The sequence below is a fragment of the Aspergillus aculeatus genome, assembly GCF_001890905.1.
Source record: "Aspergillus aculeatus ATCC 16872 unplaced genomic scaffold ASPACscaffold_12, whole genome shotgun sequence".
Lineage (NCBI taxonomy): Eukaryota > Fungi > Ascomycota > Eurotiomycetes > Eurotiales > Aspergillaceae > Aspergillus > Aspergillus aculeatus.
The window spans coordinates 434,345-456,334 of NW_017962987.1; the positions used below are offsets into that span (position 1 = coordinate 434,345).

The 21,990-nt window shown below is 55.5% G+C and overlaps 10 protein-coding genes and 1 non-coding gene across 11 annotated transcripts; 5 read left to right on the top strand and 6 right to left on the bottom strand.

Moving 5' to 3' along the window:
- Positions 1–834: 834 nt before the first annotated feature.
- ASPACDRAFT_80039 (uncharacterized protein) lies at positions 835–2,028 on the bottom strand. The gene is made up of 3 exons (XM_020205552.1): positions 1,914–2,028; positions 1,733–1,849; positions 835–1,640 (listed from the first exon to the last, which is right to left on the bottom strand). Exons 1-3 carry the CDS (start codon positions 1,984–1,986, stop codon positions 1,273–1,275), a joined length of 558 nt encoding a protein of 185 aa, XP_020054262.1. The 5' UTR covers positions 1,987–2,028; the 3' UTR covers positions 835–1,272.
- Positions 2,029–2,525: 497 nt separating this feature from the next.
- On the top strand, positions 2,526–5,086 carry ASPACDRAFT_1857941 (calponin homology domain protein). Its single transcript, XM_020197579.1, has 2 exons — positions 2,526–2,800; positions 2,882–5,086. The coding sequence occupies exons 1-2, from the start codon at positions 2,634–2,636 to the stop codon at positions 4,683–4,685; spliced, it is 1,971 nt and encodes a 656-aa protein (XP_020054263.1). The 5' UTR covers positions 2,526–2,633; the 3' UTR covers positions 4,686–5,086.
- A 78-nt stretch (positions 5,087–5,164) lies between these two features.
- Positions 5,165–7,497, bottom strand: ASPACDRAFT_122696 (uncharacterized protein). The gene is made up of 2 exons (XM_020196562.1): positions 7,270–7,497; positions 5,165–7,206 (listed from the first exon to the last, which is right to left on the bottom strand). Exons 1-2 carry the CDS (start codon positions 7,376–7,378, stop codon positions 5,321–5,323), a joined length of 1,995 nt encoding a protein of 664 aa, XP_020054264.1. The 5' UTR covers positions 7,379–7,497; the 3' UTR covers positions 5,165–5,320.
- A 226-nt stretch (positions 7,498–7,723) lies between these two features.
- ASPACDRAFT_t228 lies at positions 7,724–7,794 on the bottom strand. The gene has a single exon. It is a non-coding gene; the product is annotated as a tRNA-His (tRNA).
- Positions 7,795–9,288: 1,494 nt separating this feature from the next.
- Positions 9,289–10,236, top strand: ASPACDRAFT_45224 (2EXR domain-containing protein; the record flags this gene model as incomplete). The annotated part of the gene is made up of 1 exon (XM_020201573.1): positions 9,289–10,236. The coding sequence occupies one exon, from the start codon at positions 9,289–9,291 to the stop codon at positions 10,234–10,236; it is 948 nt and encodes a 315-aa protein (XP_020054265.1).
- A 969-nt stretch (positions 10,237–11,205) lies between these two features.
- ASPACDRAFT_32024 (glycoside hydrolase family 71 protein) lies at positions 11,206–12,738 on the top strand (the record flags this gene model as incomplete). Its single annotated transcript, XM_020199853.1, has 4 exons — positions 11,206–11,340; positions 11,414–11,945; positions 12,026–12,157; positions 12,227–12,738. The coding sequence occupies 4 exons, from the start codon at positions 11,206–11,208 to the stop codon at positions 12,736–12,738; spliced, it is 1,311 nt and encodes a 436-aa protein (XP_020054266.1).
- A 641-nt stretch (positions 12,739–13,379) lies between these two features.
- On the bottom strand, positions 13,380–13,955 carry ASPACDRAFT_62192 (uncharacterized protein; the record flags this gene model as incomplete). The annotated part of the gene is made up of 1 exon (XM_020203767.1): positions 13,380–13,955. One exon carries the CDS (start codon positions 13,953–13,955, stop codon positions 13,380–13,382), a length of 576 nt encoding a protein of 191 aa, XP_020054267.1.
- A 1,248-nt stretch (positions 13,956–15,203) lies between these two features.
- ASPACDRAFT_53477 (ORMDL family protein) lies at positions 15,204–15,900 on the bottom strand (the record flags this gene model as incomplete). Its single annotated transcript, XM_020202752.1, has 3 exons — positions 15,204–15,251; positions 15,314–15,672; positions 15,768–15,900. The coding sequence occupies 3 exons, from the start codon at positions 15,898–15,900 to the stop codon at positions 15,204–15,206; spliced, it is 540 nt and encodes a 179-aa protein (XP_020054268.1).
- Positions 15,901–17,068: 1,168 nt separating this feature from the next.
- Positions 17,069–19,087, top strand: ASPACDRAFT_80042 (zinc knuckle domain protein; the record flags this gene model as incomplete). Its single annotated transcript, XM_020205553.1, has 2 exons — positions 17,069–18,098; positions 18,172–19,087. Coding segments are annotated over exons 1-2 (1,456 nt in total), but the record flags the coding sequence as incomplete, so codon positions are not given.
- A 210-nt stretch (positions 19,088–19,297) lies between these two features.
- Positions 19,298–20,444, bottom strand: ASPACDRAFT_32127 (putative haloacid dehalogenase-like hydrolase; the record flags this gene model as incomplete). The annotated part of the gene is made up of 5 exons (XM_020199859.1): positions 19,298–19,525; positions 19,616–19,778; positions 19,879–20,088; positions 20,157–20,189; positions 20,305–20,444. The coding sequence occupies 5 exons, from the start codon at positions 20,442–20,444 to the stop codon at positions 19,298–19,300; spliced, it is 774 nt and encodes a 257-aa protein (XP_020054270.1).
- A 258-nt stretch (positions 20,445–20,702) lies between these two features.
- On the top strand, positions 20,703–21,931 carry ASPACDRAFT_122705 (uncharacterized protein). Its single transcript, XM_020196563.1, has one exon. The coding sequence runs from the start codon at positions 20,904–20,906 to the stop codon at positions 21,924–21,926; it is 1,023 nt and encodes a 340-aa protein (XP_020054271.1). The 5' UTR covers positions 20,703–20,903; the 3' UTR covers positions 21,927–21,931.
- Positions 21,932–21,990: the final 59 nt, after the last annotated feature.

Consider the following 21,990-nt stretch of genomic DNA (forward strand, 5'->3'; position numbering starts at 1 on the left):
GTACTCCTCAGTATCGAGGGTGAGCAATGAAGATCTCGACGGTGGGTGAAGTGCCCAGGAAGCGGCAGATCGATTCTCAGCGAGGGGCAGGGACGGATGAACGACGCGCAGGCGCTAGAATCTTATGCCCACTTTTTCGTTGGGGAGTGGTTGGTGATGGTGAAGCGGGGGCAAAGGGCGAGGAGGCGAGGGGTAATGAGCAAAACCCGTCGGCAGTTCTCGCAGACAATATCTTTTTAAACAGGCATATGCAGCTCGACGTAACTTCCAGGTCGAGAAGGGTCTGGAAAAGATGAGAAATGGCACCGATGATAGTGCTTGGGCAGAGGAAAGGGATTAGAAACAGGGCGAACCTCGACTGTCAGATTTCCGTCATCACCGGGCACCTGACTTGGGCTTGTTGCCTCTCCTTCCGGCCTGCATGTCGGCCCGGCTTCGGAACTTCCCGGAATAGTTTAGCGTACAGGGATTGCACTCGCAAATCTGCCGGATCGTCGTCATCCTGAGTCAGCACGGCAAATCTCGAGTCCGAACCGCAGTCAGTGTATTGTACACTGCAGTACTCTATCATAGAGCAGTCCACTATGCATCACCATGACCACGATTTGTCTATTGATATGTCAGTTCAATTTATTCTTTGGTTATAGATGATCCGGAATAACGAAGATCTATGTGTGCAAAAATGCAGGGTTCCATTAGGTTACCAGTCGGTGGGTGGACCTTGCCGTTCCTGTGGATGCGTAGAATCCGACTATATATTTCAAGACGACCCATTACCTTTGGGGGAGAAGAATTTACCACTTCTAATTCCAGTACTCCTCAAGATAACATATTCGGTAATCGAATTCATTGCGACACCTGGCAGAACGCCATAGACTCATTCTGCTTAGTTCAATAACTATAGTACATACACTCTAAAGTAGGTAATATACAATGCCGCTCGAGCTGACACAAGGTGTTTGCAAGTCCCTGCACCAAAGAGTTCTCGCCATGCAAGACCAGTGCCTAATGCACCTCTCTTTATACAACGGCACGGCTCGATGACTCCTCGATCTGGCGAGGAACGCTGATCAGTTCTCATGACTCCTGAAGTAAAATGTAGACAGAGTGGAGAGGGTGATTTCGGCAAACACCAAGACGGCCATCCAGGATCTCAGCAGCTCTGAAGGATGCACGGCTAGTCTGGTAGCATAATCCGCACCATGCACGCGACTTGGGATCGTAATCGACGACCAGGGCGATTAAGGTCGAAGTTCGAAGCAACAAACCAGCTCATCTCTGGGAAGAGGTCGGACTCCAAGAATCCGGCTGCCACTTCTCACCAGGTCCACTGGCGGCCTTTGCCCAAGGGTCTTGTTTTGAAGCTGGTTTTTCCTTCTTCTCGTTCCCAGGAGCAGCAGGGGTAGCCTTGGTAGCCTGCGCCTCATCCTTCGGAGGGTTCAATGTCGCATCGCTGGTCTGGGTAGCAGGGGCGGGTTGCTGAGTCTTCGGCTTATCGAGATAAGATGCCTTGCTCGCCCACCGTTCATCGGCGAGACGAGCCAACTCCTTGAGTTGAATCTGTCGGATGATGTCCTGTTGCTGTTCTTCGATCGACGGAGGCTCCGCTCGTACGTATCGAAGCCATTGGTGCCATTGTGCTAGACGAAAGAACAGGTCAGTTTGCTGAGGGACTTGCCTTGGGAGTTGAAAGCGCCACTGCAGGCTTGACCAACGTGGAGGAAACACTTACGGCTGACTTGGACATCGGAGAGGTGGGTTTTGGGGTCACATTTGACGATGCGACGATACCGATTCGCATTCAGGGCATCTTTGAATTCCCAATAGGTGTTTCCCTTCAAATCATGGCCTGGGATGCGAGGCTCAAAGTCAGACTGTTGTTGTATTCATGCGGGTTGACGGAGCGGACATACCGACGAGAAAGGAAGTGCGCCATGGCAATTTCAGGCTCTTCCACTTGAACCAGAGACTGTTGATGGGACTCATTTGCCCGACGCAAATCAGAAAGTGCCTGGAAGCAAAGATGTCAGGCAGCAACGGGGGCGTGTGTGAGATGAGATGCGGTATTTCATCCACTCAGAAGGGAGTGATTTGGGATGGCAATAATCAATTATTATTGCGGCCGGAACGTCATCGGCGCATACCGGCCGGTAACTTACGAGCAGGACGAGAAAGACCATATTGGCGGCGTATTACGAGGCCAAGATTCCCGCATTCCGCCTGTTGCCTTCGTTTTCCCTTGCTGTGCGACTGACTGACTGACTGACACTGACTCTCTTCTCTACTTTGACTTTCCTGTCCTCATCGGTCTGCTCTGAGCGTGTCTCTTTTCTTCTGCTGACTTGCATATAATAGTCTTCTAGTTCAATCATTCTGCACCTTCACATTCCATTCCAATCTCACATCCGTTCGATCCGCGAGTCTTCTCCTAAGCCACCTTCCCCCCCCTGTGACGTACCGCGGTTCGTCCCACTCGCAGTTAGGCACTATATAAACAGAAGCCCTACCACCTGCGCCCCCCCCCCCTTTCCACCCCTATTTCAGCGCTGACTCGCCATCTTCGGTTCTTCTGGAATCTTTCTACATGCTTCACACTTCTGTGAGCAAACACGGCTGAGCGTGGTATTCAAAAAATGGCCTCCGTCACATCCCTGGATAAGGACTTGCGCAACCTGCGCTTGTCCCGCTATACCCCGCAAGCAGCCGCGGAAGTCCGCAGCTGGATCGAAGAAGTGCTCCATGACAAACTCCCGGCAGGGGATCTTCTGGAAGCCCTGAAAGATGGAGTGGCTCTTTGCAGGTAAGACCCGGAATTCTGTCCGAATGAAAAACAACCTTCTTCCGTATGGGAATCGCAAACTGAACGCCAGCCCGCTCACAGACTCGTAAACCTCGCCGTATCGCCGGGCGTCAAATACAAGCAGTCATCCATGCCGTTCGTGCAGATGGAAAACATCTCGCACTTCCTGCGCGCCTGCCAAATGCCCCCTCTCAGCCTTCCCCCGCATGACGTATTCCTGACTGTCGATCTCTACGAGGCCAAGGACCCTGCCCAAGTGCTCCAATGCCTGACCTCGTTCAGCCGACGGGCCAACGCTCTCCAGCCCAGCAAATTCCCCTACGCCATTGGACCGCAGGCCAAGGGCAGCTCTCTCAGTCCACATGTGACAGGGTCCAGTCAGGGAGGTGCCTATACCCCCACCAAGTCGCTCGGATTGGGCGGTAGCAATTCGGGTCGTTCCAGCCCAGCGCGATCTCCGCAGCCGGTCAGCACCTGGAGCAAGAAGTCGGACGAGCACAGCACGGCCCCGGCCTGGAACATTCACCAATACGGCTACATGGGCGGAGCCAGTCAGGGCAACCAGGGTGTTGCGTTCGGCGCGCGGCGCCAGATCACCACCGCCGCGCCCCACGTCCCCAGTCTAGCAGAGAAGGAGAAGCGCCGGCGGGACGAGGAGGAGAGAAAGCGGCTGCAGGAGCTGGAGGACCAGCGGCGCCGCCAACAGCAGCAGGAAGCCGAGGAAGAGCAGGCCCGTCTCGAGGAAGAACGCCGCTGGGAGGAAGAGACGGCGCGGACGCGCGAACAAGAGCGCCTGCAGGTGGAGGCGGAGCGCCAACGCTGGGACCAGCAAAAGCGCCAGTGGCAAGAAGAGGAGGACAAGCGTCAGCAGGAGGAGCGCGAGACGGAGGCACGGCTGGAGAAGGAGCGACTCCAGCGCCGCGAAGCGCAGGACAGCCGCCTCAACGGCCAGTTCCTCAGCCAGTACCAAGCCAGCATGGTCGCCGGGGCCGGCAAACCCGCCGCGACGTCGGAATCCCAGGAGCGACACCGCATCCGCCAGCTGGAGCACGAACTGGAGCGAGCCAAGGAGCGCGAGCGGCAGTACGAGCGCGAACGGGATGATGCCACCCGCGCAAAATCCCCGGAGACCGCACGGAGCCCGCGCCCGGTCCCCGTGCCCCCCAAGCCCAGCTACGATCTCTCCTCCCTCGAGCAAGAACGCAGACTCCTCCGCGGCGAGTGGCAGAAGCACCACGACAACGACCAGCAGCAAGACAACAACAACAACCTCCCCACCCCAATCGCCGAGAGCCCCTCCAGCCCACCCCCTCCCTCCCTCCCCGCGCGCCGCCCTCTCCCCGAACCCACCCCCACCGAATCAAAACCCCCGGCAATGCCCCCGCGCCCTCTCCCAGATCCAGCAACCTACACCTCCCCGCCTCAATCCCCCATCCGCAAACCCGTCCCCGTCCCCGGACCTGCCTCCCCATCAACAAGAGTCGACCGCTTCCTCACCACCAACAACCCTCCCACCTCCCCAAAACCGACCACCCACCGCCCCGCCGACTACACGACGACCGCCGAGGTCGACGCCGAGGACAGCCGCCGCCTCGCCGCCCAGCAGAAGACTAAGGCCGGCGGCTGGGCCTCCAAGTCCCTGCTGGAGCGCGAGATGGAGCGCGAGCGCGAGCGCCAGCGCGAGTGGGAGGTGAGCCAGAAGCAGACCCAGGAGGCCGCCGCCCGCGGACTGCGCGACGGCTCGCTGGGCTCCGGCCCCGGCCAGGGCGCCTGGGACGTCCACCAGTACGGCTACATGGGCGGCGACAACCAGAACCGCGGCGGCCCCGGACTGGGGGTCGGCGGCGCCCGGAGGCAGATTATTGGGCCGCGGCCCTCGCCTTGATCTTGTTGCCTGGACACTCACTGTGGTTGCTTAGAATTCTCGGAATACGTCTGCGCTGGGGATGTGGTTGGGAATGTAGTTGATAGGTAGCGGTTGGCTAAGATCTGGTGGATGTTTTGGGAGATCTAGTGATGGATGGAGTGGAGGGGGTTTAGTTTACTGAGGATGTTCCTTATTTTATACCCGTTTTCTATTGGCTGTCAGCATGGTAGCTACTATTTGGAATTGATATGCATTTGGTATGCGGTTTGTTGGTTTTGCTTTTGTTGACTGGTCGAGTTGGAAAGGAACCCTGGCTTGGTGTGGTCTGTAGTACGAATGTTTTCTTCAGATGAACAACAAGTAAATGGAAGAAAGAGAATCAAAACTGTAATTCAGATCCTCAAATCAAGAAACATCATCTCTGCTACAATCACAACAACAGGGTATCTATCTGACTATTCGAGAAGAAGCACTTCCTAGGTAAATTCGCTCGGAATAAAAAAAAAAAAACAAAAAAAACAAAGAAGAAGAGACAAACACGATCAACAGACATAGGCTAGGCATGAGAAGACAAACTATAATTGCCCGACTCGCAGATGCAAACGCTTATGACCACCACCTACAATCAATCTTCGCACTAGGAGCCAGGTCTTTCAAACCGTGGCGACCGTCATCCCATGATCCTCATTCCCCTGCGTCAGCGGAATGATCTCCTCGACCAGGAACCACAACCTCCGCCCGCTCTCCAACAGCCACGCCCACTCGATGTCGCCCGCATGCAGGTCGGCCTCGCGCTTCTTCCTCCCATCGTGGACCGGGCGCTGCTCGCGGGCCATGATCCCCTCGCCGACGGCCTCCTTCAACGCCGGGGTCACGGTCAGCATGTCGTTGTCGGCGAGCAGGATGATCAGCGTCTCCAAGGTGATGGAGATCTTGGCGTTGTCGGCGGGGGAGTTCGTGTTCGCGCCGTAGGGCAGGAAGCAGTATTCCAGCTTCGCTTGGCTGAGGTACTCGTCCGCCGTGTCGGGGGCGGCGGACTCGCGCATGCGGAAGAGCAGGTACTCGCAGAGGGTGGTGAGGGCGGCCGGGGGGAAGTGCGGGAGGGCAGTGGGGCTGACGAAGGCCTGGTACGAGGGGAGGGGCAGGTGGCGGATGTTCTCGGCGTACAGGTGATACAGCTCTTCGAGCGGGATGAAGTGTTCGGGGATGGTTTCGGAGACGGTGGAGAGAAGGTGCATGAGGCGCTGGCGGAGGGTGAGCGAGCGCATGCCGCCGAGGGTGCAGGGGTCGGCGTGCATGGTGGCGAGGTGGCCGGGGGGGATCTGGTCGTCCGGGACATAGCGTTGAGAGGTGGGGTCGGAGTATTTGAACGTGCCTGTAGGTGTGCCGTAGTTTTCGGGCGTCAGGAAGTTTGCCGGGGTGGTGAAGATGGTAGGTTCTGGGCGAGTTTCTTGCGGGCGAGTACCTCGTCGGGCTCGTTTTGACTGTCGGAGGGCAACACCACCACCACCGTCTCGTCTCGACGAGGCTGGAGTCCCTGCGCCGCCGCGACCACGGCCACGACCACGACCACGACCACGACCGCGTCCTTGTTGAGGCCGTGGCTCGGCGTCTTCGACAATAATGTCATCTGTCGTGGTGGTGGTGTCATCGGCGTCAACACTGTCTTCATCCTCCTCGTCGTCGGTTAGATAGTCCCCATACTCTTCTGCGTCGATGTTGACCTGCATCCCGCGCTTCTTGCTATTGTGGCTGGACTTCTTGTGTTTGGTATGCTTGAGCTCATTCTCAAAGACCATTCGGAACTCGTTGGAGGTTGTAGCCCGGCCGTCGGCGAAGATAGATTTCACGATTCGACGATTTCGGCCGTAGGTGGCGCTAGCGCCTTCAATGTAGCGCACGATGAGGCTGTCTTTGAGTATCTGATCGGCTGCATCGTTTTCTTTGGTCCGGGTCTCTGACCTGCGATTCGCAACGTTCACATCATCGCTGTCCGTGCTGGAGTCCTTGATCTCGGTCCACTGTTTATGTCGCTCATTCCAGTCACTTTCGAGCACCTCGCACATGAACTCGAGCCAGATCCGCCAGTGTTCCCAGCGCTCGTGGTGTAGGACAGAGCAGTTGAAAGCCCAGCCGACGGCATGCCAGAAGTCCTCCGCACGGGACCAGATGGATTGTGATTCCCCCAAGTCGAGGTTCATCGGCGTCATGATATCCTCTGTCGCATCCGGCGAGGTGGGCGCGTCGTCGGCCCCGCGACGTCGGCGGCCACGGCGAGATGTTTCGAAGTGCGTGAAGGAGAAGGCGAGGCCGAACTTGGCGGCTCTGGGCCCAACGAGCGCGTTTGTGAGGCGGAGGAGACGGAGGGATGCATTGGGGGCTTCTTCCTCCTCGGCTGTCTTTGCGCGAGTGGTCGTAGAGGGGTGTACAAGGAAGGTCGCGGCGACAGCCAGGTGCTGAGGAGGTGGAACGAAAGCTGGCGTGGAAGCAATGGTACCGGCGGTGAGAATTTCCAATAGAAAGTTAAGAGCTTGTGTATCTGGTAGAAAATGTAAGCATCCGCAAACAAAGAAGTAGATGGACTGTGTCGAACGACACATACATAGCTTCTCTTCGAGGAAAATGCCGGAGTGCTGGACCAGCTCGAAGGGAAGCGGTTTAGCAGGGCGATAGAGAGGCATAGATGCCTCTGCACTTTCTAGGATAGCCATCAAAATAGCTGCAGAGGATGATGTATGAGTATATTGGAGAGGAAGAGATGCGATGCACGAAGAGAAAGAATCGCGCCGATAAAGGCTGATAGCCGGTCAAAGAAACGCGGCGCTTATCGATAGCCGCATCGGACGTGTTGCTTCACATCCCGCCTGCGCGCATTGTATGTAGCCATTTGTGGGTAGAAGTATGAGATGAATCATGGCCGAACAGGCTGTTTGACTTTCGTATGACCATTCATCTTCAATAGTAATAGAGTATGGCAGAAAAAACAGGTCTAGCTGGGCGCCAGGAGCATATGGTGAGAAGTAGAAAGAAAACAAAAACAAAAACAAAAAAGAAAGTGGCGCTGCCCGGAATCGAACCGGGGCTGGCACGGCCACAACGTGACGTCATACCACTAGACCACAGCACCTGTTGTTGTGACATCAGTCCCAATTTAATGTCCCAAGAGTCTTTTTTTTCAACTTGAGTAAAATCACTACACCTCGTGGACTGCAAGCCCACCTCTCCATCGCCTGGAATGATTGTCAATATACTTGATAGATAGACCAGCGTGCCTCCTTATTGGAAACAGTAATATCCTTTATTATCTGGGTTTTCTCAGCTATAGACACTTGATCACATTCCCAGACAGCTTTCTTAGATTGTGACCAATTGTCCGGCCTTCAATTGATGCCAGACTGTTGCATAGTGCAAGTTACATACTATACAGTGCGCATCAGTGCGAATCAGTCGGCTTTTTGCTATTTACCATACTCAGTTCTTTGCTATCTGTATGTGTACGTATACGTGTGTGTATGTTGTATTCTTGCCTCTGGTAGCCAGATGGGGCCGCGTGGTGGCAACCTCAACACATAAGACAGCCTTGTGTACCACCTTTATCCAGCTATGTACATGAATGTTGAAGCTCATACATGTCTCTCAATCCAGTTTGCCTGCGGGTATACAGGACCGATCCGAACTATATGTACAGGTGAGACCAGAATTGCCCTGCGTAAGTAGGATATACAGAACAGCTTTCTACACTGTTTTCCACCACAGCTACTTTTACATAGAAGCATCCCATCATGGCCATAAGCACCGGCCATACAGGGAACTACTCTCTCAGGACCCAGTTCCCACTGTGGTCTGCGCAAACCTTCCACCCCTCCTCAGTAGTCTTTACAGTTGATGATTTGCTTGATATATGCAGGTAATAGTTCATATATCTGCTACCAAGAGTCAGTTTCCCTGGCCTTGGCGCATTCTTCCAGTAAAGGACACCCTCAATACAGTCGATATTACATGATATATCAAACATGAGGTCCCACGAGCAATGCTCGATGCGAGCCGGCATGTTTTTGGGGAAAAGTATATAAGACTGTAGAAGAGTTCAGGTTCCAGCAAGATGTTGATCGCTCACGTGATGTTCATAATGGCGAAACACTGTTGCCATGAGTCTTGGTGAATGATTCCTTTCTCTTGTTGTGAATGTGTATGGCGTGTGAAGACGCGGGACATGTCCCCGCTGAGCTTAACATGTAAAAGCACTTCCAAAAGGAGTTATGCCTCTATATCACTCTCATCGACCTAACACCAACTCTCATGGTTCTTAAGAAGTGAGATCCCCTAACGAGTTTTACAAGTAGAAGCTGTTTGTTTACTGATCATCTATTCTACTCTAGGAGCACTGGATCACTCTGAGCCCCTTCGTTGACACGTTCCGCTAGCTGATCTTTAAAGCACGTTGGCTTGGAGTTAACTGCCTTGTGTGACAATTTTCGTAAGGCTGATATCGCCATTTGAAGTCGAACTCAAGTTGGTAAGACATCTTTCATAAGTTACTGGGTGAGATGGGTCTTTCCTAACCAACTCCATCAAGCCTATATCCCCATACCACAACAGTCTCCAACACATTTCACCGGCCATGGCAACAAGTTCCTTCCTCAAGTTTCCAAAGCTGCCCGCCGAGCTTCGTCTCAAGATCTGGGAGGAAGCCCTACCCGAGCTCATCGAACAGCCCCTCTACTTCTACAGCCAGCGCAAGACTACCCACGCCTACGACACCCCCGAAGACGATAGCTCCCTTGCGGCGGTGGTGCCCCAGAATATCGACGTCCAGCACGGCCAAGTGCGCCCCCGTACGGTTGAGCTCCCGCACTTGTTCGTCAACTGGGAGGCTCGCGGGACCGCCCTGTGCTGGGTGGACAAGCAAGACGCGGAGAAGCTCGCGTCGTGGATGAGACCGAAACAGTCCCCGTACCACCACCACCACCACCACCACCACATCCTCGTTCGTCCCTTCTGCCCGGAAACCGACACCCTCTACGTCCCCGCGGAGCTGTGGGATGAGTTCATCCTGGAGAAACGCAAGACGGAGAGTGTGCCCGGATACCGTGAAGTGGGTGGAGTAGTAGCACAAGAACCAGTGTTCATCACCTTCCCGGCCCCCGAGCGGGCGCTGCGGTCGGTGGCAGTGCCGATGAGGCTGCTCCAGGAACATCCGGGGAGCCTGGTCGGCGCCTTTTTTCGATGGCGGGGCGTGAAAGTGGTGTATCTGGTTGTCCATGGACGGGAGGATGACGAGAGACAATTCGAGAGTGATGCGATGGAAGGGAAACAGCCGTGGAGGTTCGAGGTATCGGGAGCCACACTGAAGGGGACGTGGGTTCCAGCGAACCGTGAAATGGAATGGGAAGCCAGCGGCAGCAGCAACAACAACAACAACCAGGAGAACGACCCCGACTTGGAGGAACTGAGTACGGTTATGCTCGGAACCCAGCCTTCGTTGACTGCGCTCTTCAGGGAGTGGAACTCTTCGGTTCACAGGGATTTTAGGGTCCAGCTTATTCGTGTTGTCAGACAGCGTACGTGAGAAGCTGCTGATGCGGGGGCATGAAGTCCGTGGGCAGTTACTGTGGTTGGTGTGGTTTCATTCCTCTGCAAGGTGTATCTAGGTCGTTGACTGGGGCGACACACAGGCCGTAGTTGGTTACTGGGGTTGACGTACAGTAGTTGCGACATGCCAATCCCTACACAAGCAAACACTGAGCATTCGGGTCCCACCTGAATAACAATTCTTGTCCGTGGTTGTCCCACGCCCTGCGCCTGATGCAGTTGGACCGAGGTCGTACACGGCTTGCATGCACGACGGCAATGCCGTGAAGACCAAGTAGTGACATTTGAGCATGTCGTCGTATCGTTGGAAATTTCAGCTCCAGACCGCCAATTGAGGGCTCTGCGAAGCGAGTAAAACAGGCTGTTGCATTGCGACAAACGCACACGTTTGCTCTGAGTCCGGACTCTTGTCTGCGAAGCTAGAGGACGTTGCCCATGGAAGACGTCAATGCGGAAAGCGGCTCGGCTCGTACCTTGACACGGACAGGTACTGTAGTCTTGTCACTTGTCACTCTTTATTGCTGCCGAGCCGCAACCATGAATGTGACCAGGTCAGAAGCTTGCCAGCGTTGGTCAATTGGAAGACTAAATCTCCGAGTGCTACTGTAGGATCGATAATCGTCCGTGGGAAGAAGGGCTCGGACGGTTTGCAGTATCTCACGTGGTTCAGCATCGCGCATAACCTTATTTCTGAGGTGCAGCCATGGGTTACACCGGTCTCATCGACTACAATCTCGAGCCTCGAAGGTGTCTTGTTCCAGGGCAGACGACGATGGATGTGCTCCGGGATGAAGAGCGGGAGGGGGAAATGTGCTCCCCTTTTGCTCGATTGTACAAACCCGGGGAGAATGGCGAGTGTCCAACATAAAAGCCCGGGGTTGGGCTCTTTCCCCAGGAAATGAGGAAGCACCTCAAAAGTTTTGATAAGTTCATCGAGAAAGCAAGCATGACTTGGCATACCTTTCTTCGACTCGTTGTCGTTGTGCTCGGTGTCCTTCAACCAGTCTGGGGTTTCCCCGCTGTCGAGGTTGAACGCGATGAGCCCCAGGCCTCAGACCGATATGTCTTTGCCCACTTCATGGTACGTCAAAGTGTCTCTCGCCCCTTTCACTAGTCCAGACTATCTCAGCAAAGCTAACTACCCATCTCCACAGGTCGGGATTGTCGAGAACTACCAAGTCGAGGACTGGATCGCCGACATGCAAGCGGCGCAAGCGATCGGCATCGACGCCTTCGCCCTGAACTGCGCCAGCATCGACAAGTACACGCCGACGCAACTGGCGCTGGCCTACCAGGCGGCGCAGCAGGTCGGCTTCAAGGTCTTCATCTCCTTCGACTTCGCCTACTGGACGAACGGCGACACGGCCAAGATCACCGCCTACATGCAGCAGTACGCCAGCCACCCGGCGCAGATGCAGTACCGGGGCGGCGCGGTGGTGAGCACCTTCGTGGGCGACAGCTTCAACTGGGGCCCCGTGAAGCAGGGCACTGCGCATGCGATCCACGCCCTCCCGAACCTGCAGGATCCAGCCGAGGCGTCCAGCAACCGGGCGCGAGCCGCGGACGGCGCGTTCTCGTGGTACGCCTGGCCCACCGACGGCGGCAATAGCATCACCAGGGGTCCCATGACAACGATCTGGGATGATCGGTTCGTCAAGGACTTGGCCGGGACGACTTATATGGCGCGTGAGTTTTCACCCTCAACTCTTCTGTGGACGTCCCCATGACGTGTGCATGCGAGGAACGTTGGTTAACAAAAGCGACAGCCGTATCGCCCTGGTTCGCCACCCACTTCAACAGCAAGAATTGGGTCTTCATCTGCGAGAACCTGCCGACCCTCCGGTGGGAGCAGATGCTGACTCTCCGGCCCAGTTTAATTGAGATCATCTCGTGGAATGGTAAGCACATACGGCCCTGTTGCTGCTGCTGCTGATGATGCCGGTATGTACACCCACCCTGAAAAATAGACTACGGCGAATCGCACTACATCGGCCCCTACGCCGCCAACCACAGCGACGACGGGTCCTCCAAGTGGGCCAAGGGCATGCTGCACGATGCCTGGCGGGACCTGTACCAGCCCTACATCGCCGCGTACAAGTCCGGGGCCGCCACCCCGCGGATCGAGAAGGACAGCCTGGTGTACTGGTACCGGCCCACGCCGAAGGGAGTCTCATGCCCGGAGGACAACCTCGGACCCCCGAACGGGATCTCCATGCTCGGGGACAGGATCTTCGTAGCGACCATGCTGACCAGCCCGGCGACGCTGACGGTGACCAGTGGGTCGAATGGTCCCGTGCGCATCGAGGTGCCCGCGGGGATCGTGACGTCGAACGTCTCGATGGGGGTGGGCCCGCAGACGTTCACCGTCAGTCGGAATGGGCAGACGATTCTGAGTGGGCAGGGCGGGTTGGCGGTGCAGAGCCAGTGCAACAAGTATTACAACTTCAACGTGTATGTGGGGAAGGTTGCGGGGGTTTGATTGTGTTGTTGGCTGTATCTGTCCCTGGTCATTGAGTCTAGGAGGCTAGCCAGGAACGCCGCTGGAAGGATGCCGCGACGATCGGGTTTAGTCTGACCTTGCTGAAATTGCTTCTGATAGTCTACGAATGATTTTATAACTATGTCGCATGCCCCATGAGCTATCTATTTTTACAGTAGTAGTTGCATTGCACTTGAGTACCATATCATGCGTGTGTGTTGATAGTTACTGACTGCACCAAAGCTTGAAGCCGGAGCCCGAGACAAACTAGGGCTAACAAACAACCCTTTTCTCGTATACCACACCCCTCGTATAGGGCCCCGTAGGCAAACCCTACAGAAAGCAACCTACAACAACACAAACATATATACTCAATCCCAAACAGACCGATACAAAAACCAGTCTCAAACTATACATCACTAAAGCATCTTTCATCTCCAGCGACAGACATATTTTTTGATATTTCCAAACTTATATTTCGATCTCCACACGAAAACGAGGGAGATTAGGTGTAGGTACTTATCAAGACAGCCCAGGTCATCGAAGCAGCTACCTACCTAGTACCTACCCAATACCCAACCACCAGGATACAAGCCTCCAATTACTACCATACCTCAATAGTAAGGTAAAGGACTCAGAAATCAAACATCCACCCGATCAATCAACAACCCCCACACCCCGCCCTGGGGATCATTATCCTCGAGCGTCCACAACCACCCCTCGACCATCCGCACCGCCTCAGGCGTCGGGGGCCCCAGCCCCTCGCCGCAGTCCGCCATCTCCAAGCCGCGGGTGTCTGCGTCCGCGTCCGCGTCCGCGTCCACCTGGCCGTGCACCTGACCGTGCACCTGGCCACCCGGCTGCGGCGGATAGTAATCCAGCTCCAGCAGCTCTCTGTAGAACCGCATCTGGTCTTCCCAGAAGATGACGCCGCCGAAGCGCCGCGCCCTGGGGTAGGGGTAGCGGTCGCGCAGCAGGCGCATGCGGAGGTGGAGCTCGGTCCTGGCCCGCGCCCAGCCGTCCTCCGAGTGCAGCGCGGTGGTCTTGCGGGGCCGCACGATCAGCCGGATGATGATCTTGCTCGGCCAGGCGTCGAGGAACGGCCGCCATCGGAAGTAGCAGGCCATCTCCTTGTTCAGCATGGTGGCGCCGGCACTACTAGTACTGGGGGTGGAGCTGCTGCTGCTGATGCTGCTGCTGGGGATGGAGCTAAACATTTTGGGGTGTCTGGGGGTGCAGCAGCTGAGGAGGGGGGGGGGGGATTATTGGTTAGTTCTTGGGGGGATTGGGGAATTTGGGTCAGCTTTGGATAGTCAGGTTTCATTGGGGAAACCTGGGGTTTTGGGGTTGGGGGTTGGGGGTTTGAGATGGTGGGTTTGAGCTTTAGTGTTGGCATGGTTGGCGCGGATTTATATAGTTTTGGGGTGGGAATGAGGTGGTGAAGTTCTCCTGTATCATCTCGTTATCTCCTGGCTTTGTGCAAAGGAAAGAGGTTGTGGGGTTTCGTGATTGATAAAGAAGCTGAGTTGATTGTGAGCTGAGTACAAGAAGTGCCGGTTAGGGGGGATAAAGAGTTTCAACTGATATTCTCCGGTATCAGATTTCAATCGGGATTCGAAATTCTGAGTGCATGCTGCTGCGACTTCTTCCAAGACGACGCAAGCGCGTGCCCCGCTCCGCTGAAGAGTTACGATTTGCCAAATCTCGAAAAGGAAACAGAAGGACACCAACATCCTTATCATCCTTCAGTGAGGGTGTTGCTTCCGAGGGCAAGGGTCCACGGCGTCGACCCCTTTCTCGATACCCATATCAGTGATCCCGAGGCTACCTTATCGTCGAACCGCGGACTCGACACTGCAGACCTACTCACAACAGAAATTACCAAGACAATGCACCAGGAAGTAATAATGGATGGGATCTATAGGTAGGTAGTGTGTAGTAGTGATGCTGGTGAGGATAGTTTGGAAACGAAGGAGAATAGGAGTACAATAACCCCTCCGTTTCTCCCCTATTTTTGGGTTCTTCATCTATTGTAGCCCGCCGTCCCCTTTTCACGCCATCGCCCAATCTTCTCTTCAAAGATGAAACCACAATTCAATTGTCTTTCCACCCCGGTTTCCAGTTGCAGAATGAGGAACCTCCAAGACAGTCCCTTCCTCCCCACTTCGCATGGAAGATACCCTGGAAAAACACACCGGTACAAATTGGAAAGATGAATGCCCCACTTGGTCTTCCCCAATTGTGGACGGAGGTCCGATCCCGATGGCTGACACTGTGGGGTGGAAGAAAAGGGGAACATGAAGGTGATGATAGCGAGAGATGTAGGGGAAAGACAACATAGACGCCAAGTGGAGAATATTAGCAAGAATGGAGAAAAAAGATAGGAAGGAGGACAAGTCTGGAAAATGAGAACATGTGAGTTTGGATTAAGATAAGGAAGTTCGATGAACCGGAGCAGAGAGCGACTACTCCTCGGGGATGTCAGAGAAGAGACCTATTCGCAAACGGTGCGACTGGCAGAGAAAGAAAGTTAGTACTGCGATATTGCCGCCTGAGACGGTGGGGCCAAACTCACGAAGGGCAACTTCGGGATGACAACCCCCAACGTAGCAAGGAAGTTGATGGTGAAATACGTCAGGTCGTAGTGGGTGTAATGCGTGCTGAGAAGGAAAAGGCAGATGGGCACGCAGAGCAGGAACTTCTTGGTCGGAGTGTATTGGTCGCCATTGTCAATCTGCTCCCACATGTTGAGGTTGTCGTACGCCCCGGCGTTGAACTCGAAAGGGATGCCCCGCACCCAGTGAAACATGAGGAAAGAGCCGAACATATAGCTGATGTTGGTGAGAGTCCAGGAGGTTTCTTGCGAGACGCCAGGAATAATGTCGAAGAGGATCTTCAGAGCCACGATCAAGACGAAGTGAATGGTCCAGGCACCTAGATTGTCGTCGTACAGACCGTCAGCCACCTCGTTCATTCTGTGCTTGACTGCCCGCTGAGATTCGCGCCCGCCTTCATGTGTCCAAACTCACCCTTGGCGTTGACCCAATTTGCATTCAGATTGGGGAGGGCAGCCTGGTCGCTGGTCCGCTCGATGGACTCGGGAGGCTCCTGATAAATGATACTGCTCGACCGTCTCCTCCGCCCAGCCTTGCCTGAAGACATATTGGAGTCCGGAGTCAGCCGGTGTCGGCCAGTGTCGACTTCCGGAGGGAAGGAAATGGCACGGGGAACGAGTAGAGAAGACACTTTGGCGGTATTATCGGAAGAGCAGGAGGAGGGGATAGTCGGAAAGGAGGAGGAAGAGGAGGAGGGAATCTTGGCACGAGGAAAGAGAGAGTCGCAGGTAGAGGAGTGGGAGTCAAAGAAGTGGGATGGATAGAAATCGAGAATAAGAGAAAAGAAAAGAGAGGGTGAGGTAGTTTGATCAAGGAAGACAACTAAAAGTAAGAAGGAGAGATAGAGAGTAAGTAGGTTAGCAAAGCAGGATGGGGGGGAAGGCCGATGTTCGACTGGACTTTCGATTAGAGGCGACGGCGAGATCTGAAGAGGATCCCCGAATGATGGATGGTTGGTCACGGGAGCACCGGTACCGTATTCCCGTTACCGGTTGTATTCTATTCCTGCTGCCCAGCTCAACTCCCAGCTGAATTAAGTTGTTACTGCGAGTAATTTTACAATCATGTAAAACAGATAAGGACTTGGAAAGGATTCTGAATGTAGTAAAAGCAAAAGGACACCAAGTACGATATGACTACGTCCCGAGATGCAGAAGGGAAAAAAAAAAAAAAAAAAAAAAAAGAAGATGACAGATGCCCCGATCTCCGAGGGGCTCCAGGAGACAGACAGACAAGAGAAGACTTGTCAATGGAAAACCGAAACAGACACAGACAACTAAGAATAGATAAAGCCAAACGAACCGACCGAACGGTCGGTCCGCAAGAATCCAGACGCGGACAGAGTCATTAGTTCCTCGGCAATCGATGCAGAGGCATGGTTCTAGACGCTCATCGATCTGCTGCAGCTCAATCTACAAGTCATAACTATATATGTTAAGTTGAGTTAAGAGTCTGGGAAGCAAATAATGCATACGGTCGTACGTAACCACCAAAATAAAATAAGATAATAGCAATGCTACTAATCTACTAATAATTAAGTGCCATCCCAATTGGGTAAGGAGAGAAACGGCGGACGGACTTCTGTAGTGGTTCTTACCGCCTTCCGTAAATTTCCCCAATCATGCTTCAACTTTGGTCTTCGCGTTGCACAAAGCACTTTCGACTCTTCTCCAGTCATCATCCTCAACTCCAACTTTCCCCCCCCCGCCACTGACGTTTCCTTCTCGCAGCATGTCTGCTCCCCCGTCCGATGACGGTGACTCCCGGACCGCCGCCGTTGGACAGTTGAATGGCTCCTCCGTTCGCTCCTCCCGGCAAAGTTCTCACGACCCGAACCCTCACCCTCGCAAGCGGCAACGACGCAATGGCGCCGCGGACGATCGCAAGGTCCAGGATTTTGTGCCGCAGGGAGCAACCTTCAGCGCCAACTCGCTGGAAGTAGATCCCGACGACGAGACGTCTTCCTCCGGCTCCGATAGCGAGTCTGTGAGCACCAGTTCATCCGAAGTGGAAGGTGATGCCGCAGACGAGCCGCAGTCCGCCGCCGCCGCTGCAGCGGCAGCACCACCCGTCAGTTGGAACAAGGGCAGCAAGAGTGCGATTCGGACGTCACTGCGCGGGAATCGCAATGCGGCCGAAGAGAACCAGAAGCCGGCTGCTTCGAAGTTCGACGCGGTCAATGACCAATTTTGGCGCAGCCGGAGTGCGTCGATCTCCTCGGTCAGTGACCGCGGCCACGCCGCCTTGGACAAGTCCGATCGCGACGATGAGATGGAGGAGGGCGAGGTAGATGAGGCGGAGAGCTCTGCGGAATCGAGCCACATGCAGGGATCAGTGGACTCGGATGATTCGGACTCGTTGGACTCGGAGGCGGACGACTCGATCTTGCTGAACATCGGCGAGCGGGGTCCCGGCCAGAACCTTGGTCAGACTCAGGATGGCATTCTGACCCCCGACGGCGACGATGAGTACGAGCCAGTCACAAATGGATACAAACGTCGCCGCGCACAAGACGATCTCATCGACTCCCCGAGGATGTCGAAGGAAGATGCACACCGCCGATACTCCCAGAGGTACCCGACAGCTCCCTCCGTCCTCGCCGATCTTCACCGGGAGGACATGGACTTTCAGGCGAAGTATAGGTTCTACGACCGTGACATCAATGCCATCGATCTCCAGCTCCCGATCGCCTGTACGGAGTGTTTACAGGAGGGCCACCTGGCTGAAGTCTGTCCCTCGAAGGAGGTATGCCTGCTTTTCCCTCAAATCACGGCCACCCTTCACTCCTGCACGCAGAGACAAGCTGACCTGAAACCAGTGCGTCCATTGCAATGCCTGGAACGAACACCAAAGCAGCCTATGCCCCACCTGGCGCCGCTGCCAACGCTGTCGCGAGCGCGGCCACGACGACGACACCTGCCCCTCCGCGCTGAAAGGCTCCGCCTCCGAGACCCCATGCGACCTGTGCGGCTCCTCCGACCACCTCGAACTCGACTGCGACATGATGTGGAAGCTCAGCAACCAACATGACCCAGCGTCCGGCCCCGTCCTCGTCTCGATCTCCTGCGCCAAGTGCTGCAGCAACCGCCACCTCATCGGCGATTGCCCCTCTCTCAAGAAACCCCTCCTCTCATCCACCTGGACCCTCCACGGCATTGACCCGGGCATGATCACAAACACCAATTCTGTGGTTAACAGCCGACGTGGCGGCGGGGGCGGCGGCACCCGAGGCGGCCAAGCGCCGGCCCCCCGCGGGATGAAGATCCGCGGTCGAGCCGACCAGCACCGCCCACCATCCTCCGACAGCGACGACATGATGAGTCGGCTGCGTCAGCAGCCCGTCAACCGCAGTAACAACAGCAACAACAATCGCGGACATATCCGTTTCGGAGCGGGCATCGGCACGAATAATAGAAATATTGCGCCGCCCGGTGGTGGTGGTGGTTACCGACAGCGGTCCCTGTCGCCGAACGGCCGTCCGGGTCGCGGTGGTCGTGGCGGCGGCGGCGGCGGCGGAAGAGGCAGAGATAGTTACCAACCCTCGTCCGGGGGTCGAAATGCGAGACCGCCACCCGCGCCCTCGCGTCCGGCCAGAGGCGGCGGCGGAGGACGCGGTGGTGGTCGGGGTGGGAAGAGAGGAGGGGCAGGGTCTGGTGGAGATGCGTACCGTCCGCCGCGGCGCTGGTAAGAAGGCCTGGGATTGATGCAGGATGTGAATGGTTGATTGAGTTGACACGACTGATACCCCCTCTACGAGTGGCTGCGGGGATAGATGCATGTTTGCGTATTTGGTAAAAAATACCCCGGGATGATTGTCTTTATTTTATCTGTTTGTCTTCGTATCTTCCCCCGAGACGGAAAGGAGCCAGGGCAGGCCCTTTCTCGCAAAGCATTATGTACAAATGCCACAAAAAGCCATTGTCTTTTCTGTCTATTGATCCAAATCATTGAGCCGATGCCGCGGCCGTGGGTGCATCGGTCGTGGGAACTTTGTTCCCACCTCTGTGACCGACGAATCCACGGCCCAAGATGTCGACCAGCTCATCTAAGCGCTCAATGCAGAGATCGGTATGCTCGTGGTCTTTCAAATGAGCATTGTGGTCGTTGAGGAGGAGCACGGTCGCGGCTCCCGCCGTATGCCCGGCCGTCATATCATCGAGGCTATCTCCGACCTAACCACGGGATTTAACATTAGCGAAACATTCAGTCCGTATCACTGAACCCTCACACCAGTCAAGGTAGAGGGGCGTAAACAGACGCACCATAATCAACCCCTCCCCGCCATCCTCCAACCCCCACTCCCTCGCAATATGCAAAATCCCCGCCGGATCCGGCTTGGGCATCAACCCAGGCGTCTCGCGGGTGATGATCGGCAGAAACACATGAGCCGGGAGATGATTCTGCAGGAGATTCGTCACGGGGGCCCTATTCGTTTTCATCCCACCGTAGTCAGCCTATGCCATGCCGAAGCTCCAAGACGAGGGATGAGAAAGCACAGAGCGAGCGGGAGAAAAGCAATGCCTACTCAAAATTCCGCGTACACAACGCCCGTCGAACCCCCCTCTGCTCCAGATAATCCATCAGATCCACCAGCCCCGGTTGCGGTTGCTGGTGGCGCATGGCCTCGCGTTCGATGGCCTTGATCTTGTCGGCGGCTTCGAGTTGGGCGGAGGCGGTGGGGAGGCTGGCGATGTGGTGGAGGATGTCGGTTTTTTTGTCGATGTTGAGGACGGCTCTGTTTTTTGGAGGTTTAGGATGGGTGGAGTTGGACAAGTATGCGCCGGGGGGAGGGGTTGAGGTTACCGCATCTCGGCGAACATGTAGTTTTGGGGGAGGCTTTGCGTGCTTTGTTAGATTGAATTGGGTTGGTTGAGGGAAAGGAGGGGCAGGAGGAGGAGGGGTAGAGTAAGTGGGTTAGAGTGGAATGAGCACAAATAACCGGAAAGCTCACCATAATGTGCCGTCGACATCGAAGACGATGCCCCTCAGTGCAGGTGCGGAGGAATTTCGCGAGCTCTCCGCATTGAGGGGAGCGAAGCGCCGTTGACGCAACGGGGATTGCGGAGCTGCTGCGGAGGAAAGAGTAGCCATGAAGCGATGGGAGAGACGCAATGGATTGTAGGGAGAAAGGAGCATTGAATCAGATAAGATTGTGAGTCAGTCCAGGATAGTTCAGGATGTTGGGGACAGAGAAAGTGGAGATGGAGAGAGGGAGAGAGCCTTGGGAGGGGGGAGTGCTGACGTTTGTGGGTCCGAGTGGCTCCGCAGCCGCCGATAAGATAAAGGTCATCGTCGATGGAATGCGGAGGCAATCAGTACTGCATGGTAAATATAGGATTCATGTCTCCTCTGCGCCCTTTGCTCACATACTCCAGATGCAGATATTTATCATCTACCTTGATCATGTTCATTGTAACTCAGTATGTAAGGATCAAATCACCGGGTGGTTCCTTCCTGCAATGCCGATGCACATCCTCCTCACTCCCACCACCACCACCACCATTCCCAAATCCTGCCTCCCTTACAACAAAATAACCTCGAAACCACACCATGGAAGCATTTACTATCTTTTTCATTTCACCACCCCCTCTCCCGATCGCCACATTTACAAACCCCAACCCACCTGCTCGATCGTCCATCACGAAAATGGCCTCTGCCCCGGGTGCCAGCCTCACTTGCGCCCTCCACCTCACGGCCACCATCCTGATGCTCAACCTGCTACTGTTCGTGGCATTTCTCCGTGATATCGACCCTTCGTCCGAGCTGTCCCATCGCAACGGCCTCTGCCAGTCCATCCGCCGCAAAGAGCGTCGCATCATATATCTCAGCTCCCTCATCCTGGGCATCGAGCCCGCCGACCCCTCCCACCCCGATGACCCCGAAGCGCATCCGCGCTATTCCACCGTCGACGCACAGGCGATACAGAGTCTAGCGACGTCTCCCACGGCCAACGAGCGAGTGAGTGGCTCCTCGCTCCGACCCAAACGGCCACTGCCTGCTGCGAGCATTCTCTCCCTGCGGCCGTCCAACCGCCCAGTGAAACGTAGTCGAGGAGACAGCGCCGTGACTAGCCACTCCGCCATTGGCAGCAAGACTGCGAACTCAGTTGTTGAGATGCACCAGCAGCAGCAGAACGTCGTCTGCCCGCCGCGGATGAGTGACTCGATCTACTCGGCCACCCTCAGGAGGAGTCTGTCGTTGGGGTCGGATCGCCGCCAGAGTATCGTGCTGCCCCACATCCGCTATTCCGGGTTCATGACGGAGCGATTGCGGTTCAGCGTCTTGAGCCAGCCGTGGTCGATGGTCTCGGTCGTCGCACCAGGTAGTAATGAGGTGCCCGCGCACCACCGCGCCGAGCCCGTCGTCGTCGAGGAGACGATGGACCGGTTGCAGCCGGCGTGCTCAGTGGACAGTTATCCGGGCCAGTTTCCCATCAGCGATGGGGTGGAGTTGAGCTGGTTGGCCACGGCGACGCAGCGTCCTGGTGCTGGACTCGCGGAGGATGAAGAGAACAACGCTCCCACTGTTGCTCCTGGATTGCAGACTTCTATGAGGCCCTATACCGAAGTTTAGGGTAGTGTGTGTGTGTGTGTGTGTGTGTGTGTGTGTGTGTGTGTGTGTGTGTGTGTGTGTGTGT